The 23026-nt window shown below is 38.4% G+C and overlaps 1 protein-coding gene across 1 annotated transcript; it reads left to right on the top strand.

The window, feature by feature from the left end:
- The first annotated feature begins 19765 nt into the window (after nt 1–19765).
- LOC118902712 (olfactory receptor 8S1-like) lies at nt 19766–20683 on the top strand. The gene has a single exon (XM_036867355.1). It carries the CDS (start codon nt 19766–19768, stop codon nt 20681–20683), a length of 918 nt encoding a protein of 305 aa, XP_036723250.1.
- Nucleotides 20684–23026: the final 2343 nt, after the last annotated feature.

Here is a 23026-nt window from a genome sequence, read left to right as displayed (position 1 = left end):
TATTTTTTATGATTTACTTTGATCTGCATTGTTGGATTGTTAGTTATAACTCTTTTTGTGTTACTTTAGGGGATGCTTTATGGCTTATAGTTTATATCTTTAACTTACTAGAATCTACCTTCAAGTGATACTGTATTACTTGTATAGTATAAGAATCTTACAACAATATACTTCCATTTATCCCCTGACAGCCTTTGTGCTATTGTTGTTGTATGTCATAAACCCCAAATACATTATTCTTTGCATTAAATAGTCAATTATTGTTAAAGGGGATTTAAGAAGAATAAAAAGTCTTTTGTAATTATCCATGTAAATATCATTTCTGGTGCCTTCATTTCTTTATGTAGATACACATTTCCATCTGGTATCATTTTCTTCTCCTGAAGGACTTTGATTTAAATTTCTTACAGTGCAGATATACTGGTAATTAACTCTTTCAACTTTAGTATGTCTCAAAAAGTCTTTTCTAAAGTTTTATTTTATTAAATTTAAATATTTAAATTATTCTACCTTTATTTATAGCTTTGTTTTAAATTTCTTAATTTTTTTAGTATAGCTAGTGCTTCAAGAGTGGAGATGCCTTGGGTATATATAACAATCAGGAGAAGTTGTATGACCCCCCCCCCCCCAAAGCAACTCCCTAGTCAGGAAAGAGTTAACTCAGCAGGCCTGGGTTTCTTCAATCATACATATTACAAAGAAAGGCCTATCTTCAGGACTGGTCCTTTGGTGGCTCCTGGGAGATGATCTCTGAACCCTTGGAATATTCTGCCTGATAAGAGTGTTTTCATAGCCTGAGGCTTTGAGTCATGTTGTACCAGTTTAACCAGATAAGTATATATTTATGGCAAATGTTTTTGATCTGGAGGGGGCTTGAGTCTGAGTAGCTGAGGTCAGTCATATGGGCACTACATGTGACTGACTTCCAATAAAAATGCTGCACCACATGGCTGAGGTGAGCTTCCCTGGTTGGCAATGTTTGACACCTGTTGTAACACATCATTACTGGGAGAATTAAGTGTGCCCCATGCAGCTCCACTGTGAGGGGACACCTGGATGCTTGTGCCTGGTTTCTCCTGGACTTTGCCACATGTGCCTTTTCCCTTTGCTGATTTTTGATCTGTTTCCTCTTCCTGTAATAAACTGTAACCATAATTATGACAGCTTCTGAATCTTGTGAGTCTTTCTGGTGAATCATCAAGTCTGAGGGTCTTGGGGACCCACAACAAGACCCCCAAACCTCAGTGGCTTAAAACTGGAAAAGTTCATTTTTTGTTTACATTACATATCCTTTCTGGGTGGGCTTAGGGGAAGAGCTCTGTTCTGTCATCCTCACTCAGGTAATCAGGCTGAGGAAGGTTCTTCATGCTTTAGCAATTTCTGAGTTAGGAAAACAGAAACATGATAAATCATGTTTGTTTTTAAAACACCTTCCCTAAACTGACACATAACTTCCACTCACATTTCATTGCCCGAAACAAGACATATAGGCACTCTTAGCTTTGAGGTAGCTGAGAAGTTCTGTCCCACCATATGCTCAGACAGAGAACTGGAATATTGGTGATAGTATTACTAATTATCGATACCACAGTGTCTGCAAGCTTGAAAAGTCATAGCTTAAGACTCCCATATTTTAGACAGCAGGACCTATTAAGCAGAGAGGAAGTATTACAAGAAATATGAGGAAACTCAGAAAGTGTGATTTTTATGGTATTCAAGCATGTGAAGAAATCAGAGGAAGAAGAGGTAGTTAAGATTTGCCAAGAATAAGATTTTGGTGCATAAACAGTATGCAGCTCCTGAAGAGGAGGGTAGATGAAAGCCAGCTAACAAAGGTGAAACTGATAGGTGTTGTTTCAGGGGGGCTCCAAGGAGCTCTGGTCCTTTATGTTTCAGTGCAGAAAGAATTCAGCGAGAGGCAAAGTGATAGATAAGAAGTGATTTATTTGAATAGGACGCTTGTGAGGCTTACAGGTGGGCACGTGAGAGGGTGCCTGTGCCCCAAGAACTTAGTGGCCTACAGTTTTATAATCAAAGGAAAAGTGGGGAGGGGGAAAAGACCACCTTCTTCCTCATTCTTGAGTAGATGTCACCCTTCCATCATCAGTTCCTCCTCCAGGTTGGGCAGGGGAGTTTCCCTACATGGTCAAGCTAGGACTGTCATGGTACTATGGAAAAATTATTTCAGGTCTCAGTACAATGAGTGTCTTTCACTTTGAACTATCATCTTCCCATAAATTATTGTTTTTTTATGTGTGCAGAGAGCATGTCCTAGGGATCATTAACTTACTGAGCAGGATGGGTGGATCTCATGCTACCACTGTTTTATTGTTTGGGGGCATGTCTCATGCTTCTGCTGCATGGTTTTGTTGCTAAGCAGGCCTGCTTGGTTTTGTGGTTAAACAAACCTGCTTTCTTGAATGATCATTAGCTTACAGGGGTCTTCCATACTTTTTTCTTTACTCACAATCCCCTAGTGGGATTATTTAATTACCTAATTTGTCCCTTTACTCTGTCCCGATCATTACCCCCCTCCAGATGTTTACCCTTTTATGCTTAAAAGGGGGTAAGGGGCGATGACCAATCATTAACTGCTTCCTGCTGAGATGGGATGTAGGCCTTCCTGGGGAAGGAGTAAAACACCTGGCTGACTGTCCCTTCTCTGTTGGGAAAACTGTAAACCAATGTCACTTTGCTTAGTATCATCCTTTTAGTCCTCTTGGATGTTATACGTCAGAGGATGAGTTTACAAAAGATATAAATGAGAAGAAGTACAACAAGCATTAGAAGAGTCATTAAAAGAGATTATAAGTGATATTTTGGAAATCTAAACCATTTTTCCCAAAACAGTTTCCAAATTTGGAAAAGGGTCACTTAAGGTCTCAATCTGTTTGTTTTTGGCTAGGCCCAGAATCCCAATGTTTTGTACTTCAGGGTCTGTTAAGTCTTTTATCTCAGTTTATATATTTAATCTGTTCTTCTTCATTTTCTGTTAAAATCATTTGGTGGTGAATATGGTTTCCTTGTCCCTCGAGGAACAGAGTGGCCCCTAACTTAATTAATAAGTCCCTTCCCATTAAAGGGATAGGACAATCGAGCACAAACAAAAAGGAATGTAAAAATAGCTGGCTGGGGTGGAGTCAAGATGACAGACAAGGAGGACGTGGAATCTCCACACAACTAGGACACCTACCAGGCACTGGTGGGGAACCACGGACACCTAAGGAGATGGGAGGAACCCCCAGCGACCAGGTAGGATGTGGGGGGGAGTGAAGGGGGAGGAGAAGTGGAGGTGGGATGGGACCGGCACCCCTGGGGGTGGCTGGGGTAGGGGAAGGCATCCCATGCCCAGAGGGGGAAAAGGGGGGACCATTGGGAGGACAGAGTATCAAAAGGGAACATGGCCAGTGTTTCCCCTGCCCACTTGGGCCCCTGGGAGCCTGCTGAGATCCTGGGCCTGATCCTCTGTCCACCGAGGCCCCTCCAGCCTCACAGGTCCCAAGGGAGTGGGAGGGAGGAAAGGGGGAGCAAAAATAAAGGCCATACCTGTGGGACCAGCACCCCTGAGGGGCGGCTGGGGGAGGGGAGAAGTTCCTACACCCAACAGACCCACCCATGTTTAGAGGTCCAGTGGCGATGGGGGAGACCCACGGGGTGGGGAGGGTGGAGGAATGGAAGGGAGTGTGGCCAGTGCTTTCCCTGCCCACTTGGGCACCCAGGAGCCTATTGGGCTCCTGGGCCTAATCCTCTGCCCTCGGAGCCTCCCTCCTGCCATGCAGAGCCTAAGCCCCACCCTTACACCCCCACCCAGGGGCCTACCTCTACACTTGGAGACCGCCTCCAAAGAGCTGGGCCTAAACCACACCCACACACCTTCACTCAGGGCCTTACCTCCAAACTCTGGAACTCCACACTCTGCAGGCCCTCCTCTGGATGTGCTGCCTCTCCCCTTCCAAGCAGGTCCTAAGACTAGGACCCGTCCCATGCTTGAGCAAGTCCTACGCCTAGGCACCGCCCCATGCATGAACGTTGTCCCACCTATCCCCCCACCCCCAAGGCCTTTTTCAGCTGTGTGGGTCCTGAGCCTAGGTCCCGCCCCACCCTAAACCCCACCCCTGCCTAAGTTCCACCCCCACCTAAGCTCCGCCCCCTATAGCCAAGGCCTTTTCCAGCCTTTTATTTTTTTATTATATATATATATATTTTTTGGTTTGTTTCTTGCTTTTTTTTTTCAGATATGCTGCTATGTTTTAATGATATTCTGATAGTGTTGTAAACCTAGCATACACTTACAGAGAGGTTTTAGGTAGTCCTATTCGGGTGAAACCAGAGGCTTCTCCGCAACGTGCTCAAGTTATAGAAGTGGGAACTATAATGGCGGCTATGTAGGCAGTGATGGGGGCTTGGACATGACACAGCCCTGAGTTTAAGTTCCAGCTCAGCACATTTCTAGCTTTGTGATACTGAGCAAATTACTTAACCACAGTTATAAATGAGGATAAAAAATACTTATCTCATAGGGTTGTTGTAAGAGTTAAAACCCAGTAGTATATGTAAAGTGCTATTGTGAAAAACTGAGATTATGCATTGGTTTTAAAGCAATCTGTTGAAGTCACTTAACTATTTTACTGAAAAATGTCTTTAGGTTTGTTTCTGATTTTAGAAGGATATGTATAGTCTTTCTTCCTGGTTAATTAAAAGTAGACCAAAGAAATCGGTTAGTAGGTTAATTATTCATAAGGCTCACGAGAAAAACCAATCTCTTAAAACAAACATGGTTACAACTTTAAGTGAACAAATATAGTTCTCTACCACAAACTTTCTAAAATCTGTAAATTCTTATAACAAATAAAAGGTTGTAAAGTCAGAAGTTCTTGGATCTATCAAAATAAAACTTTCAATATTCTATCGCTTTTCCCATTATTAAGCAGAGTCAAACATATCATTTGCAAGTATATTCTGTCACTCAGTAGGTTGTCTTTTCATTTTGTTGACGGTTTCCTTTGCTGTGCAAAAGCTTTTAATTTAATTAGGCCCCATTTGTTTATACTTGCTTTTGTTTAGCTTGTCTGTGGAGACAGACCCTAATAATATTGCTAATTCTTATGTAAAAGAGTGTACTGCGTGTATATTCTTCTAGAATTTTTATGGCCTTTGGTCTTATTTTTAGGTCTTTAATACATTTTTAGTTTATTTTTTATGTGGTGTGAGAAAATTTTCTAATTTCATTCTCTAACATGTAGCTGTCCAATTTTCCCAACACCACTTACTGAAGAAACTGTCTTTTCCCTATTGTATATTTTGGTCTCCTTTGTTGTAAATTAATTGACCATACGTGCATGTGTTTATTTCTGGGCTCTGTATCCTGTTCCATTGATCTATATGTCTGTTTTTGTGCCAGGACCATACTGTTTTTATTACTGTAGCTTTGTAGTATAGTCTAAATTCAGGGAGCCTGATACCCTCAGCTTTATTCTTTTTTGCTGAAGAAATGGCTATTTGGAGTCTTTTGTGATTCCACACAAATTTTAGGATTATTTGTTCTAGTTCTGTGAAGAATGTCATGGGTATTTTGATAGGGCTTGCATTAATTCTGTAGATTGCTTTGAGTAATATGGACATTTTAACAATACTAATTCTTCCAATCCATAAACATGGAGTATCTTTCCATTTATTTGTATCATGTTCAATTTCCTTCACCAATGTCTTCTAGTTTTCCGAGTATAGGTCTTTTACCTCCTTAGTTAAGTGTATTCCTTGATTAAGTTTATTTCATTCTTTTTGATGCAATTGTAAATGGGATTGTTTTCTTGCTTTCTCTTTCTTTCTGATAGTTCAATATTAATGATAGAAAAGTAACAGATTTCTGCATATTAATCTTGTATGCTGCAACTTCACTGAATTCATTAATTAGTTCTAATAGTTTTTGGGTGGAGACTTTAGGGTTTTCTATATATGACATCATTTCTTCTGTAAATAGTGACACTTTTTCTTCTTCCCTTCCAACTTGGATGCCTTTTGTTTCTTTTTCTTGTCTTATTGCTGTGGCTAGGACTTCCTTTACTATGTTAAATAGAAATAGAGTGGACATCCTTGTCTTGATCCTTATTTTAGAGAAAAAGCTTTCCGTTTTTCACCATTGAGTGTTATGTTGGCTGTGGGTTTGTAATAAGTGGCCTTTATTTTGTTGACATATTTTGCCAGTAGACAATCTTTGTTGAGAATTTTTATCAAGAATGGGTGTTGAATTTTGTCAGATGCCTTTTCTGTATCTATTGACATGATCATGTGATTTCTATCCTTTGTTTTGTTAATGTAGTGTATCACATTGACTGATTTGTGGATATTGAACAATCCTTGCATCCTTGGAATAAATCCCACTTGATCACAGTATAATCCTTTTTACATATTGTTGAATTTGGTTTGGTAATATTTTGTGGAGGATTTTTGCATATATATTCATTAGGAATACTGGCCTGTAATTTTCTTTTTATATAGTGTCTTTGTCTACTTTTGGTATCAGGGTTATGGTGGCCTCATAGAATGAAATTGGAAGTGTTCCCTCCTCTTCAATTTTTTGGAATAGTTTGAAAAGTATAGGTATTAACTCTTCTTTATATGTTAGGTACAGTCCCCCTGTGGAGTCATCTGGGCTTGGTCTTTTGTTTGTTGGAATTTTTTGATTAGTGATTCAATTTCAGTACTAGTGATTGTTCTGTTCACATTATCTATTAATTCAGTCTTGGAAGATTGTATGTTTCTAGTAGTTTGGCCATTTCTTCTAGGTTGTCCAATTTGTTGGCATATAGTTATTCATAATTTCTCTTATGGTTGTTTGTGTCTCTGTGATATCAGTTGTTATTTCTCCACTTTCATGTCTTATTTTGTTTATTTTGATTCTCTCTCTTTATTTCTTAATGAGCCTGGGTAAAGACTTATCAATTTTGTTTATCTTTTCAAAAAACCAGCTCTTGGTTTCATTGATCTTTTCTGTTGATTTGGGGGTCTCTATTTTATTTATTGCCTCTCTAATCTTTATTATTTCCCTCCTTCTTCTGACTTTGGGCTTTGTTATTCTTTTTCTAATTCCTTGAGATGGTAAATTAGGTTGCTTATTTGAGAGTTTTCTTGTTTCTTGAGGTACACCTGTGTCACTATAAGCTTCCCTCTTAGAACTGCTTTTGCGGCATCCGATAGATTTGGGAAAGTTGTGTTTTTATTTTCATTTGTCTCAAAGTATTTTATGATATTTTCTTTGATTTCTTCATTGGCCAATAGGTTTTTTTTTTTTTTACTAGTATGTTGTTTAGTCTACACGTGTTTGTGTTTTTCCCATTTTTCTTCCTGTATTTGACTGTATTATAGTATCATACCTTGTGGTTGGAAAAGATGCTTGATATAATTTCTATCCTCTTAAATTTGTTGAGACTTGTATTGTGGCCTAGCATGTGCTCTCTCCTGGAGAACATTCAATGTGTAATTGAAGAGAATGTGTCTTCTGCTGTTTTTGGATGTAATGTTGTATAGATATATTAAGTGCACCTGGTCTAATGTGTCATTTAATTCCAGTGTTTCCTTATTGATTTTCTGTCTGAATGATATGTCCATTGATGTAAGTGGGGTGTTAAGTCTCCTAGTATTATTATATTAATGTTAATTTCTCCCTTTATGTCTGTTAATATTTGCTTTATATATTTAGGTGCTCTGATATTAGGTGCATAAATGTTTATGAGTGTTATATCCTCTTTTTGGATTGACCTGTTTATTATTATGTAATGCCTTCTTTGTATTCAATTATAGACTGTTTTAAAGTCCAATTTGTCTGATATAAGTATTGCTACCCCAGTTTTCATGTTGTTTCCATTTGCATGAAATATCTTTTTCCATCCCCTCACTTTCAGTCTGTGTCTTTAGCTCTAAAGTGAGTCTCTTATAAGAAGTATATAGATGGATCTTGTTTTTTTTTTTATCCAATTAGCCACCCTGTGTCTTTCAATTGGAGTATTTAGTCCATTCACGTTTAAAGTGATTATTAATTGATATGTACTTCTTACCATTTTGTTACTTGTTTTCTGTTTGTTTTTGTAGTTCTCCTCTGTTCCTCTTTTCTTCTTTTAATTTTTTCCCTTGTGGTTTGATGATTTTCTTTAGTGTTATGCTTATACTCCTTTCTCTCTGGTTTTTGTTTATGTGTTGTAGGTCTTTGATTTGTGGTTACCATGGGGTTCATATATGTTGACCTATAACTATATGTGCTTATTTTAAACTGATTGTCATTTAAGTTCAAACACATTCTAACAGCTCTACATTTTTTACTCCCCCTATCACATTTTGTGTTTTTGATGTCATATTTTATATCTTCATATCTACCCCTCAACTATGTATTGTAGCTATAGCTGATTTTACAATTTTTGTCTTTGAACCTTTGTACTAGCTTATTTAAGTGGTTGATCCACAGCCTTTACTACATATTTGCCTTTACCTGTGGAATTTTTCCCTTCCTATAATTTTTTATTTCTTGTTGTAACCTTTTATTTTTCACTTAAAGAAGACCCTTTAACACTTCTTGTAAGGTCCATTTAGAATTGATGAACTCTTTTAGTTTTTTCATGCCTAAGAAGCTCTTTATCTCTCCTTCAATTTTGAATGTTAACCTTGTGGTGGAGTATCCTAGGTTCCAGGTTTTTTCCTTTCAACACTTAAAATATATCATGCCACTCCCTTCTGTTCTGCAAAGTTTCTGGAAAAAATCAGCTGATAGCCTTATGAGGGTTCCCTTCTATGTGATTCTTTCTTTTTCTCTTCCTGCCTTTAGAATTCTCTCTTAATCTTTTAACTTTTGCCATTTTAATTATGATATGTCTTGGTGTGGGTCTGTTTGGGTTCATCTTGTTTGAGACCCTCTGTAATTCCTGTACCTGGATACCTGTTTCCTTCTTCAGGTTCAGTAAGTGTTCAGTCATAATTTCATGAAATACATTTTCTACCTTTTTATCTCTTCTCCTTTGGGACCCCTATAACTTGATTGTTAGTATACTTGATGTTGTCCCAGGGGTCCCTTCAACTATTCTCATTTTTTAAAATTTGTTTTTCTTTTTGCTCTTCTGATCCAGTGATTTTCATTATTCCATCTTTCAGATTGCTATGTGCTCTTCTGTATCACCTAATCTGCTGTTAATTCCTGCTAGTGTATTTTTTATTTCAGGTATTGAATTCTTCAGCTCTGACTGGGTCTTCTTTTATATTTTCCAGTTCTTTATTAAAATTCTCACTGTGTTCACCTATTCTTTTACCCAGTTCAGTTAGCATTCTTTTTACTATTGCTCTGAACTGTTTATCAGGTAAATTATTTATCTGTTTCATTAGGTTTTTTTCTGGAGTTTTTTCTTGTTCATTTGAAACATATTCCTCTTTTTTCTCATTTTGTTTAACTTTCTCTGTCTCTATGAAGTTAGGTGAAACAGTTGCTTATCCTGGTCTTGAGGGTGTGTCTTTGTGTGAGACCATCCCTATGCAGTCTGCATGTGCCTGGTAGCTTTGGTGGGAGTGTTGGATCTGAAATGAGCACATTTCATATCTTCCCGTGGGTGGCTGACAGCCACCTGCTTAGTGGGAGGTAGGGCTCGAGTTGGAGGGACCAGAGCCAGGTGCAAGATAGGGCTTCTCCTGTGCTCAGTGACTGTCACCACCCTATCAGGGGTAAAGGCAGGGCCCAAGGGGCTGGAGCAGACACTCTGAGGTAGTTGGGTTTCTCCTGGGTGTAATGGCAGTCTCTACCTATGTTTGGGGCATGGCCAGTGCCTGAGAGCTTGGGACTGAGTTACTTCTGTGCTGGTTTCACTACCCACCCCCTGCCCCAGTGTGCACACCTTAGTTAGAAGCTGGATAGGAGCTGGAGGGGGTGATGCCACAACACTGAGCTGGGCCTGCCCTCTCCCAAGTATGCACAGGGACATGTGTTCCTGTGATGGTGGTCTCCAACATGGAGCTAGCTTCACTCCTTCCATATTGTGTGCAAGGACACACGAGCTGGTGATGGTTGCCTCTGTCCTGGTCAGATGCAGGGCCATGGTCTGGGCTGGCTCTGTTCCCTCCCAGTGTGCACAGTCTTGTTGGCAATAGCAGGCTCCCCTTTAGTGGGGAGTAGTGCCGGAGCAAGAGTGGCTGGAGTAGTAGCCCAGTGTGGGCTGCGGTGCATGCTGGGTGGTCTTGGCAAGCTGGCCAGAGCCCCAGGCAGTTTTCAATCTGCTGCCTCCATGCTGTGACCAGAAATAAACAAATCTGTGTGTGCACTCTTTAAGAGCAGAGTCTTGGTTTCTTACAGCCCTCTGGTAAACCCCATTGGTTTTCAAACCAGCTAAGGGGGCTTGTCTTCCTGGTGTCAGACCCCAGGGCTGGGGTGTCTAATATGTGGCTCAAACCCCTCTCTTCCCAGGGAGGATCCCCTAGCCTGTGATATCCCCCTTCTCTTTTTGTCCCCCATGGTGGTTGTGGTTCCTGACCAGATCATTTCTCTATTCTTCTTACCAGACTCCATGTGGAAATTTCTTTACAGCCCTTGTTGTAGAAGAGCTGTTTTGCTAGTTCCCAAGTTGATTTTAGTGAGAGTTGCTCGATATGGAGTTGTAGTTTTGGTTTGTTCATGAGGGGAGGTGAGCCCAGTCCTTATATGCCACCATCTTGATCCCCTCCCAACTCCACATTTTCATGTTACTCAAGTCTTTTCTTCAACCTCTGCCCCTATGCCTGGGAGTCCTGAAAGAAAATCTGGATAACTCGCTGTTTGTGTGTCTGTCCCAAATTTCTATTATTTTCATGTCTCTCTGAGATCTGTAACAACTCTCTTTTTATCCCAGGCCATGGCTTCTGTGACATTTGTTGTCAAAACTGTGACTTGAAAAATAAACTTCCAATAATCAGAACTTGTCATTCTGAAATTTTACCACAAGGAGGCAGTGGTGTCCTAGCCATTAGGTCTGAACCAGCTGGCATATTTACTGTTATGCTGCGCCAGATTTATAACCTTGAGTTTTGCATATTTCATTTATATATATATAAAAAGTAAATCTCTGTTACAATGGTTACTCAAACACTGTTTTAAAAATATATTTGGAATCAATGTTAAAAAGCAATAATTTAAATGATTAAAAAGGCAGTATTTTTCTCTTAACTCAACTTATTCTAGCATCATATGTTATCTCAATAGTGCAGAAAGGCACTCGATAAAATTCAGCACTTGTTCATTATAAAGGTCTTTGCAAACTGGGAATAGTAGGGATCTTTCTTAATGTGATAGAGTAATTACAAAGCCTACAGTAAACTTTTGCTTAAACAATACATTTTAGAAATTTGTCTTCAATTAAGATAAGACAAGGATGGCCACTATCACTTCTACAATTTAATATTGTATTGAAATTCCCAAGATAAGGAAGTGAAAGAAATTAAAATTTAAGAATTGGAAAGAATAAAAAAGGTTAGTTATTTGAAGATGATGTGCTTTTCTACATAGAAAATCCTATAGAATCTACAGATAAACCAAAACATATCCAGATTCATCACATGTGCTCTAATCTTCTGAAAAATAAATAGAATGTGGTATACCTATACAGTAGAACACTATCTAGCAATTAAATGAATGAACTATTTCTACATATCAACCTGGATAAATTTCTAAAACATGCTGACAAAATAAAAACTAATTTCAAAATGTTTCATGTAGTGGGAGACATTTATGTAGAGTTTAAAAAACACAGACATGTGTAATAAAAAAATATAAAAGCATGCATGAAGAAGTGTATTAGTTTCCTATTGCTGTTGTGAAAAAGTACCACAAATTTAACAACTTAAAGCAATGCTTATTTATTATCTCAAGGTTCTGTAGCTCAGAAGTCCAAGTACAGCATGCTCAACTGGGTCCTCTGCTTAGAGTCTCAGCAGGTGGAAATCAAGGTGTCAGCAGGGCTACATTCCTTTCTGGAGATTCCGGTGATGAATCCACTTCCAGGCTCAGATTGATGGCTGAATTCAGTTTCTTGACATTGTAGGACTAAGGTCCCTGTTTCTTTGCTGGCTCTCAGCTGGGGGCTCGGCTCTTCTTCTAGAGGCTGGTTGCATTACTTCTCATGCTTTCTATGTATCCCTCCCCAAGAGATGATGAGCCAGGTCTTCTCATGCTTCCACTCCTCTTTGACTTCCATTTCTACCTCAACTTTCTCATGCCAGTGAGAGAAAGTTCTCTGCTTTTAAGGACTTGTATTATTAGATTGGGCTCACCTGGATAATCCAAGATAATCTCCTTATTTTAAAGTCTGTACAAAGTCCCTTTTGCCATGTAAGGTAACATGTTCACAGGTTCCAGAGATTAGAGAATGAACATCTTTGGGGGGGGCCATCCTGTCTACCACAGGAGGCTACATTCTGACTTTAGGATGGTGGTTATATATGGGTAGGGAGGAAGGGATTGGGAAATGGTATAAAAAGAAGACCAAATCTATAGTGTCCTATTTTTGAAAAGTAATCTGAAGTAAATATGGTAAAAGTTAAGATTTGTTAACTATGCATGGTGTGTAGTGGATGTTAGTTATGTTTTTCTAGTCTATGTATATTTGAAATGTTACATAATAAAAACACTTTTTAAAATAAATGAAACCAAAAAACATTAAAAATACTGAAAATGGTGTTTTATGTATCTCGGTGTTTTAGAACAAATTCATTCTTGTGTCAGAGATCATAAATAAACCATAGAGAAGCTTTAGAAGAGTGGTTGGTGCAGAAATGGTTGCCAGGTAATATAGTTATTACTTCAGTACATTTGGGTGAGAGAAAATGCAAGAATTAAGTCAGATGCTGTAAGGGTATGTGGGACTAGGAAAGTAGTTTTAGAAAATAATACATGCTATGAAAATACACACAAATAGAGAAGATAGTTTGAATGTGCTAACTGCTAAATGTAAAAGACAAATGGAGAGGAAAAATTGAATACCAACTAGAAAAATAGCAAGTTTGAGGGAGCTTGGTCCCAGAGGAAGCAGAATGGAAAAATATCTAAAGCATAGGTGGAGGCATTTGTCTTGGATTGAGAAGGACATCTCCTCTACTGTATTAGCTCAGTACATATTTTTCATAGCAAAATGCCATAGTCTGAGTGGTGGAGATTGAGAGAGAGCAAGCTCTCCTGTGTCTTTTCTTGTAAGGACACTAATCCCATGATGAGGACCCCACCCTAATGACCTCATCTAAACCTAATTATCTCCTGAAGGCCACATCTCCAAATACCATCACATTGGGGCTTAGGACTGCACCATGTGAATTTTGTGGGACACCATTCAGACCATAGCATCTATCAAATTGAAGGAGGGAGTAAAAATAGTTCTATACAGAAGTATGTAGTCACAGATAGGAAGATAGGTAAACATGTTCTTATATATTGGATACCATGAAGTATCCAAGCTCTTAATCTATAACAAAAAGAAAAGACAAATAGAAAGGTAAGTGTATCAGTGAGAATTCTAGCATACTACAGTAAAGACGTTCAAAATTAGGAAGGAAAGAAACATGCCATTTGGGAGGGGACACCATGGCTTGCCTATTTTATTATTTTGCTTTTTTACTTACTAACATCTCTCATTTTATTCAGATACCCAATAGTAAGGGGTACTTTGTTATTATCCAAACCATTCATGAAATTCCACTCTCCTTTCCCAGATAATCAGCTTCCCAGTCTTCCTTGTAGCTAAGCGTATTCATGTGACACAGTATTAGCCAATGAGTCTGAGGGGCACCCTCTAGAGAAATAATCTTTGCACTCCTCTCTGACTTGAGGACACGGGGAGGGGGAAGGGTAAGCTGGGACGAAGTCAGAGAGTGGCATGGACATATGTGCACTACCAAACGTAAAATAGATAGCTAGTGGGAAGCAGCCGCAAAGCACAGGGAGAGCAGCTCGGTGCTTTGTGACCACCTAGAAGGGTGGGATAGGGAGGGTGGGAGGGAGACACAAGAAGGAGGAGATATGGGGATATGTGTACATGTATAGCTGATTCACTTTGTTATAAAGCAGAAACTAACACTCTATTGTAAAGCAATTATACTCCAATGAAGATGTTAAAAAAAAAAAAACTTACACAGTTAATAAAAAAAAAAAAAAAGAATGTGATGCTAGGTGCTACAGAACCTGTAGTGAGACTATGAGGGAAAGGGAAAAATATCATAGTCACATTGAAGCAATAACTTTACTTATCATGGAAATGCTGAATAAAACCCCAAACCTCATTACCCACCCCCCATTCCCAGACTTCTCAAGTAAAAATAAACATTCTTATGGATTAGACTATGGCTATTTAAGTTTTCTCTTATTTTCATCCAAATGCATCCTAACTGATATGCAATGCTAAGATAGAGGAAGAAACCAATCTTGGAAAAAAAATAAACTAAGAAGCTTCAAATTCTTTGCATATACTTCTTTTGATAGAAATATGTAATAAGAACATCCATTGCTTTTAAAAAGGTAGGGAAAAAAGAAAGAATGATAAAAATTGAGATTAGAGAAAAAGCAGACAGAAGAGTAAAGTATTATAAAATATGTAAATTAGCAATAGCAAATAATAATAATAGAATAGGAATGGACTAAAATTATCGGGGACTTCCACTTTGGGTAACTACTAACTAGATCACTTGGACCAACACACAATTAAAAAATTTTTAAAAAGCTGAACAGCCTATTTTTAAGATCTGCTCTAAAGATATTTGAAAGCTAAGGAGGCTGTGAGTAATTATGGAGCTGTCATCCCAAAGAAGAAGAAAACCCAGAGAAGCAAGCTTTGCATTTAGGGGTCTCTTTTTCCTGTAAGGGCATCTTGAAGAGGTGGTTGAAAATGTGAAAAGTTATTTTGACAGTTTCCTAAAGTTAGTGGGGAAAATGGAATTCAGGGACCACAAGGGTGGGTTGGAACCTTAAAGGGCAATACCCTGAAGTAAAGGTGGATTGGAAGCAGACCAGCTTTGTGTGGGTTGGAGCCCAGCTTCATTTCAGTCCCCAAATTACATGAGGGTCATCCAGTATTGCTGATGCCCATGATTGTCTGACAGAAGCAAGTAAAAATTTTCTCTGGAGGAAGAGAATATAATTCAGAGCCTTAAGTTATCTCCATAATTTTTTATAATAATATCCTATTCTCAGTAGGAAAAAATTTAACAAGAATATGGGGAGACAGAAACTAGAGACAGTGGAAACAGATCCAGACGCTTAACTTTAAAATAAATATTTATAGAGATTAAAGAAAAGATTGAGAATTTTGGCATAATATTTCTGGAAACTATAAATAATCTAAGTGAAGATCTTTAAAAAGTAAAACTCAATGGCTGAATAAGATCTTCATGGATAAGTTTAAAGGAACTTAGTGTTGAGGAGTATACTAATAACTTATAGGATAGGCAAGAAGAAAATATATACAGTAAGGCACAGAAAGAATAAAGAAAAGAGTATGAGATACATAATGCATAGATACAGAAGGATAACATACATTTACATGGAGTTCTAAAGAAGAGAGAGAATTAGGCAATACCTAAGAAAATAGGGCAATGTGTAAGACAACGAATGAAAATATTCCAAACTGAAAAATTATATCAACTGTAAATGCTAGGAATTCTATAAATATACCCCAAGTATGATAAATTAAAAGAAAGTCACACTTTGTCCCATCATAATAAAATTACTGAAAGTCAAAACAGAAAATATTAAGAGTGGCAAGAAGGAAAGAAAAGACAAATTAGCTCCAAAGAAGTACAATTAGACCAACAACTGACTTCTCAAGAGAAACGTTAGACTAACAAGAAGACAGAAGACAATGAGGTAATATCTTCAAAGTACTGGATTTAAAAAAACAAAACAGCCCTCCCCCATTAGGATTCTGTGCCCAGTAAAACATCCTTTAAGAATGAAGGTGAAATAAATACATCACTAGAAGACTTGCACTAAAGGGAAAATTAAAAGGAGTTCTTCAAGGAGAAGGAAAATGCCCACAGATGGAAGTTCTTATTTTCTTCTGGCCTATCTTCTGAGTCACCTCTTCAGCTTTGTCTAATTTGTGTTAAACTTATCCATTGAAATCTATTTTCAGGTATTGAACTTTCAATTCTAGATATAGAAAAAATTGAGCAAAAAAAAAGTCAAACATGTAGGTAAATTTAAATGACCATTGATCATATAATAGTGATAATGTCATGTATAATAATTATGTCTTAATGTGTATCATGATAAAACACTTGACAGCATTAGCAAAATTATCTAAAGGTAAGCTATGAGTCACTTAGCTTCAATGGTAATTCCCAGAGGGATCATCCAGTAACTGTTTTTAGCTAATAAGTCCAAAGTATACTTCAGGCTGAGCTTTCCAGCAATCAGGAAGGACCTAGATGCCACCTGGGCTTTCAGGTTACACCTTGCCATCCCACTGGCCACCTTAACACACAGGCCCTTCTGGTAGACCTGAGCCTCCTTTGTTAGGATGCTGCTCGTAGCAGTATATCAACGGTAATAGAGATATGTAAAGAAATGATTGTGCAGCTATGCTAGGGGAAGTATGAAAGAGGTTGCTTTATTCCTTGTTAGGAATTTGAAGTTCTCAGTTTTCCTTTTCTTTGTCATTTTATGGAGTCATAAAGGATAAGAGCAAAATGCTATCAAAGTTCAGAAGAGTTTTCTGAAGTCTTTATTTGCAGGGGCTTTTAAGGACTGAGCTTATACACTTGTCTTTATGCACAAAATGTCTAATAGAAAAATCAATGTCAGTTTACACGATGGGACAGTTGTGGTGCATTTTCTATCTTGTGACTTTCTCCTGCGCTCAGAGGCATGCCCACCAGCTTAGAAAACCAGGATGTATTCTGCACCAGGAAGAGAGAAACTTGGTAATGTTTCCCTTCTGTTTTCTAATGTTGCTTTCCTGCTCTTGTGCTCCCCGTTTCCCCTCAGTTCCCGCCACTTCTTACCCTTCCCTCATCAGGCCCCTCCTTTCTCCTGCAGTTCTATCATCTTACCTTTGTTCCCCTGGGCTGAGGTAGTGCCCCCCTCAAGTCTCTCTGACATGGTATTCATTTCTGTTACCTAGACTGTTGGTCTGTTCCTCAAAATTACTTCTTGTCCTCCTTTTGGGAAAATTAAACACTTGGGTTAGAGGTGAAGAAAAGAGAATCTAATGGTTCTTCAGCACCTCAATTGTCTTCAGCACCACACTTCAGTTAGTAAGTCCTCACAACGTTCCAAGCTAATTATTTTTAGCTTTCATTTCACATATGGGACAATTAAGACAAGAGTTTCCCTATATCTTACTATACTCCTTGTTTCTGATGCTGAAAACCCACATTATACCAGAAACGTGGAAGCTTGGGGAGGCTAATACCTGAGAACTGTCTATAAGAGGGGGGGAGGAGATCAGGAAAATGATAGACTTTGGACACCTCATGACTCAAAAATAACCCTCTCCAAGCCCTCCAAACATATAGGGTCCAGAAACTAATTGTACCTTTAATTATAGGTATTCCCTATAATTATATACTCATAGGTATGTGGAAGTTGAGGGCACGAGACACTGCATTGGGGCAAACCTCTCCTGTTGGCAGAATTTTTCTCCTGTGCCCTTCCCACAACTGGTTTCATGCAAGCTCAGGATGTCTAAATCTGTTACTGGTTCCTAATCAGATCTGTTCTCTTCTAGTAGTAAAGCTCTAGACTATTCTCTTTCTGAGTTTCCTCCATTCACTTACTCATTCAGTCATTTGTGCATTTATTTTAATTGTTAAGTAACATTTTTGAGCAACTCCTTGGGCCAGTCACAATGCTAGGTACTTTTGTATGCCCCATTCTAAAATGGACTCCTCTCAGGCCGTCTTTCTTTGGAAGTGATCTAGTCGGCTAACTCTACCTAATTATGATAACAACTGAAAACTTATAGTGGTAGCATTCTCAGAGCTGTTTCCATTCTCAATTTGGAATCTGAAGCATCGATTCTGAATAAATGAAGTATCAAGGACAGTGAAATTGCAGCACCAGGCACAAAAAAAAAAGTGATTTTATTTATTTCTTTGACTGCTTCAAGTAACTCTAACACACCACACCTCTACCTGTGAGGAAGTATGGCTCCTGATAGTGTACAGTTTCTAGGTTTGTCCTTCATGAAAATGCCCTGTGCAAGATTTTCACTCTTTGGCTTTTATTTACAGGAGAATAAGTTTCCCCAAAGCTTAAGGAATTTCTAGTGCTAGTTAATAGGGTTCCATTTAGAGATGAGTAAAATGGAGGGGACCTTTCTTTTTGCTGCCCTCCAAAATTATAATGGGGGCTTCTCTGTATTTCATGACTTGATTTTCCTGTGTCTTCTGCCAATGATGTGATATTCTCAGGATGAATCCATGTTGCTGTAGCTAGAGCTACAGTGGTGAGTAAAAGAAAAAAAAGTAATAATAATAGAAAATTATTATAATCCCCACATGAGAGGAAGAATTGAGGTTTTTAGAAATAATATACACAACTTATCCTTTTATTTTCCTCCTTTAGAAATCAAGGAAGAGGTCTATATCCAACAGGAATTTTCAAACTCCATCTTAACTCTGAATTCTCACACCGACATTCAAATTTAGTCATCTTCTGGATCACTGGATTTGAAAAAGTTTTTGTTTAATTCTGTGCTAGATATCGCTCAACTAGGTGAGAAATACAGGTAATGTGAACTTGATTTCTAAGATAGCTCTAATTCTGGGTGTCGTTTGGATATACATGGGAGAGAAATCATATTGGGTGGTGGGTCTTGCAGTGTGAGCACAAAAGATAGAGCAGGTCAGGAAGGGTCGAGATGGTGGAGTCAGTAGTGTTGAAGCGTTATCCTGAGTCTTTGGATGTAATTTGGATTGTCAGTTTAGAGTAGAGAAAAAGAAGGCCAAACTTTAGAAAGTTAGTGGGTAGTCTATACTTACAAATGGCATGAAGGCACAGACAAGAGCTGAATCTGAATAGATTACCCAAGCTAGGCATGGAGATTATGAGCAGAGTATGTTCTCATACTGGTCAGCAGTTTCTTGTGATCATTTATATAACACCTAGGATATCTCTGTTCTACTTTCTCTCTAATTAACTCCCTTTCTCCTCACTCTGCAAATCTCCAGCCACTACCCCTCTTCAATTTCCATTAATGACCCTATTTAAATATTTAGTGGAAAAAATAAAAGCCATTAGATGAGAACTTCTTCCTTCCTAACACCAGATCTATGGACTTCATGCATGTTTGATGAAGTAAACCCTCTCCTGCCTTTGGCCATGTTCTGCTTCTGCTCTGAGACCCAACTGCTCTCAGAGACACCGTTTCTGCAATTTTCTCTTATTCCTCCTAAAATTTTCCCCTCTCTACTAGTTTATTATCAACAGTTTACAAACATCCTCCAGTCACTTTAATAATAAAACAACAAAAAATAAACTCAAAGACATCAAAGAAAGAGCAGTAAAGGTGGAGAGGGAGTTGATCTAGTGTTGGGATCTCACGGAAAAGATTATTACAGGTTTTGGTAAATCTAGAGACTTAGGGAAGTTTATCATTTCAGAACGTACTTTTTTTTTTTTTAACATCTTTATTGGAGTATAATTGCTGAATGTACATTTTTGAGTAGGCATGAAACTTTGTGAATGGAGAGGGTTAAAACACTTGGGTATTTGTTAGACATCAGAAGAGACTTCACCTGACTTTTTTCTTGAATTCCAAAGAAAGTACTGAAGGCAATGAGAAACCGCAGTGTTGTCTCTGAGTTCATCCTCCTCGGGCTGTCTGCTGACCCCCAAATCCAGGCTCTGCTCTTTGTACTGTTCTTTGTTATTTATATCCTGACCCTTATGGGAAACCTGATGCTGCTGCTGGTGATAAGGGTGGATTCCCAGCTCCACAACCCCATGTACTTTTTCCTGGGACAATTGTCCTTCCTGGATCTCTGCCACTCTTCTGTCACTGTGCCCAAGCTGTTGGAGAACCTCTTGTCTGAGAAGAAAACCATCTCAGTAGAGGGCTGCATGGCTCAGGTCTTCTTTGTGTTTGCCACTGGAGGCACTGAATCCTGCCTACTTGCTGTCATGGCCTATGACCGCTATGTTGCCATCAGTTCTCCTCTGCTGTATGGCCAGATGATGAACAGAAAGCTGTGTATGGGGCTGGTGTGGGGCTCATGGGGCTTGGCTTTTACGGATGCTCTCATCAATATCCTTGTAGCTCTCAATTTAGACTTCTGTGAGGCTCAAAATATTCACCACTTCAGCTGTGAGCTGCCCTCTCTCTACCCTTTGTCTTGTTCCGATGTGTCTGCAAGTTTTACTGCCTTGCTCTGCTCCAGCCTCCTGCATTTCTTTGGAAATTTCCTCTTGATATTTTTCTCCTATGTTTGCATTTTTTCCACCATCCTGAGCATCAGCTCAACTAAAGGCAGAAGCAAGGCCTTCTCCACTTGTTCCTCCCACCTCACTGCAGTGAGCTTCTTTTATGGCTCAGGTTTACTCCGCTATCTCATGCCAAATTCAGGATCCACTCGAGAGTTAATCTTCTCCTTGCAGTATAGTGTGATCACCCCCATGCTGAATCCTCTCATCTACAGCCTGAAGAACAAGGAGGTGAAGGCAGCTGTGAGAAAAATGTTGAGAAAATGTTTCTAGTGTTTCAAATCATAGATTAAAAAATCAGAATGATGAGGAAATTGGGTAGAATTGCAATAAATAGTGCCTGCATATTAAGGAGAATTCTCTGATATAAGAATCTGCAAGATGCCATACCTCTTTTCTTGAAAATACTTAAGAAAAGTTGAAGTTATTTTCTGGAATGATACCAGTTCAGTCCTAATCAGAGGAAGGTGGATAGATAAACATTTTGTCTAGCAATTTTTCTTGCAAAAATATTTAATTTATTACACGCAATATGGTAGACATTGTTATTGCCTGCTTAAGCTATCTTTACCATTCTTCCAGTAACTAAACTCCATGTGTTCAATGTGGTCCCAGAGAGACTGTTAATCACAGTGTCCCCAAATCCTCCCCCTCCCCTTCTCATTATTCACTCATTCTTCCTGGCACAGTGGCTGGTACAGGAGTGAGCACATGGTCAATGCTGGACCATTCACTCTCTTAGGATATTTGAAATTGTTTATTTGGCCTACACGTGTCCAATAGAGACTACAAATAAAACATTTTTTTATCATGCTTCAAACCATTTACATAGTGGCCAACCATCTCCAGCTGTGAGGGGGCCCCATAACAAGAGAATATTCCCTGGCTTGTACACACTGCTGGACGAATAGCTCTGCCGCTGAGCTCTAGTGGTGCTGCAGAAAAGGCAGAATGTGAGCAAATCAACAACAGAGCAAGTACTGTACAGGGCCTTTGATAAACACCAGGAAGAAACCAAAGGGCTTTTCAACAAAGGCCCTTTAGATCATGAAACACAATTAGAGCACTAGTGAGAAGGAGACTTAGGTGAGGTATATGGATTAAAATTATCATGGTCAAAAGTTAATTATTATTTCTTTCTGAAATTACCTTTTAGTTTTTACTTACTTACAAACTGTCAACTGTCATCCTCCCCTTCACTTTGCACTCCGCAGGAGCAGAGACTATAAACTCAAAGAGAGCAACGACATTTTCTGGCATCTTCGCTACTTTTTCAAGAATATTAATATAGTTTCAAACATGCTTGTTGCACAATAAATATATTTTGAATGTATGAATCATGAGCAAGAAACAGAGAATATATCTAGGATGAATTCTCACCAGAGGGCCAAAGCAGTTTGAAAATATTCTGTGAGTAGAATAGCCTATTATGTGAGTGCCAGTCTTTTCCTTCCTGGTGAGCCTAGTTCTGGTCCGTGGATTCACAAAGAGTGTGGCCATGGCTGGGCAAGGTGGTGGTTATGCAAAGGTTCAACAACATTTTCATTCACCAAGGCCGATCTGCTGTTGCCACTGGTGAAAATTATTTTGCTAAAGGTCACACACAAATTTTGTTAGATATATTATCAGATACCTTCCACTGTTTGTTTCTATTGTGAATTAACAATCCAATTACATTTACTACTTGGTTATTTCCAGGAATGCTGTGGTATTTTGTATACAGATCTTGTATCTTGTTGAACTATCTTCCTAGTTCTAATGGCTTGTTTATATATACTGTTAGATTTTTTAAATTACATTTTAATTATTTTATCTTACATAAAGGGAAACAATTTTTTTCTTCTTCTATGCAATTTTTGTATATCTCACTTTTATGCACTGTGCATAATTAGTGCAGTGGCCAGGGCCTCTACTACAAGCATCTTTCTATTGGGATCAGTAAGAAAGCTTCTAATATTTCAGCATTAAGTATGATTGTGCTGTTTCTGATCAATACCTTTAACTTATTATAAGAGTTCTCTTCTAACAATATTTTCCTAAGAATTGGTGTGAAATTTTATCAAGTGCTTTTATTATTTCTATTGAGGATCAGGACTTTTTCTCTTTTGTTTACTAATGTGTAGTGTCCATCACATAATAAGCATGCAATAAATACATGTCGAATAAAAAATAAATTTATTGAAATAATCATATGGCTTTTATTGTTTAGATTTTTAATAGTAAATTATATCAATAGGTGTTCTGGTGTTGAAGAATTGTTACATTCCTGAAATCACCCTACTTAGGTAGAGTGGTAAAAACTGAATTAACTTTTGCCAATATTCAACTTAGGAATTTCCTGTTGATGTTCATAAGTGAGATAGTATAATTTTTTTCTTGCTTTCATCTGGCATATTCTTTTTTTTTAAAACATCTTTATTAGAGTATAATTGCTTTACAATGGTGTGTCAGTTTCTGCTTTATAACAAAGTGAATCAGTTATACATATACATATGTTCCCATATCTCTTCCCTCTTGCGTCTCCCTCCCACCCTCCCTATCCCACCCCTCTAGGTGGACAAAGCACTGAGCTGATCTCTCCGTGCTATGTGGCTGCTTCCCACTAGCTATCTATTT

The sequence above is a fragment of the Balaenoptera musculus genome, chromosome 10 (assembly GCF_009873245.2).
Source record: "Balaenoptera musculus isolate JJ_BM4_2016_0621 chromosome 10, mBalMus1.pri.v3, whole genome shotgun sequence".
In the NCBI taxonomy this organism is placed as follows: Eukaryota; Metazoa; Chordata; class Mammalia; order Artiodactyla; family Balaenopteridae; genus Balaenoptera; species Balaenoptera musculus.
The sequence above is the reverse complement of the archived record's forward strand: the minus strand, read 5'-3'. Positions and strand labels throughout refer to the sequence as shown.

What these genes read in the sequence shown, in the direction of transcription:
- LOC118902712 (XM_036867355.1), top strand. Translation starts at nt 19,766, where the DNA reads ATGAGAAACCGCAGTGTTGTCTCTGAGTTCATCCTCCTCGGGCTGTCT.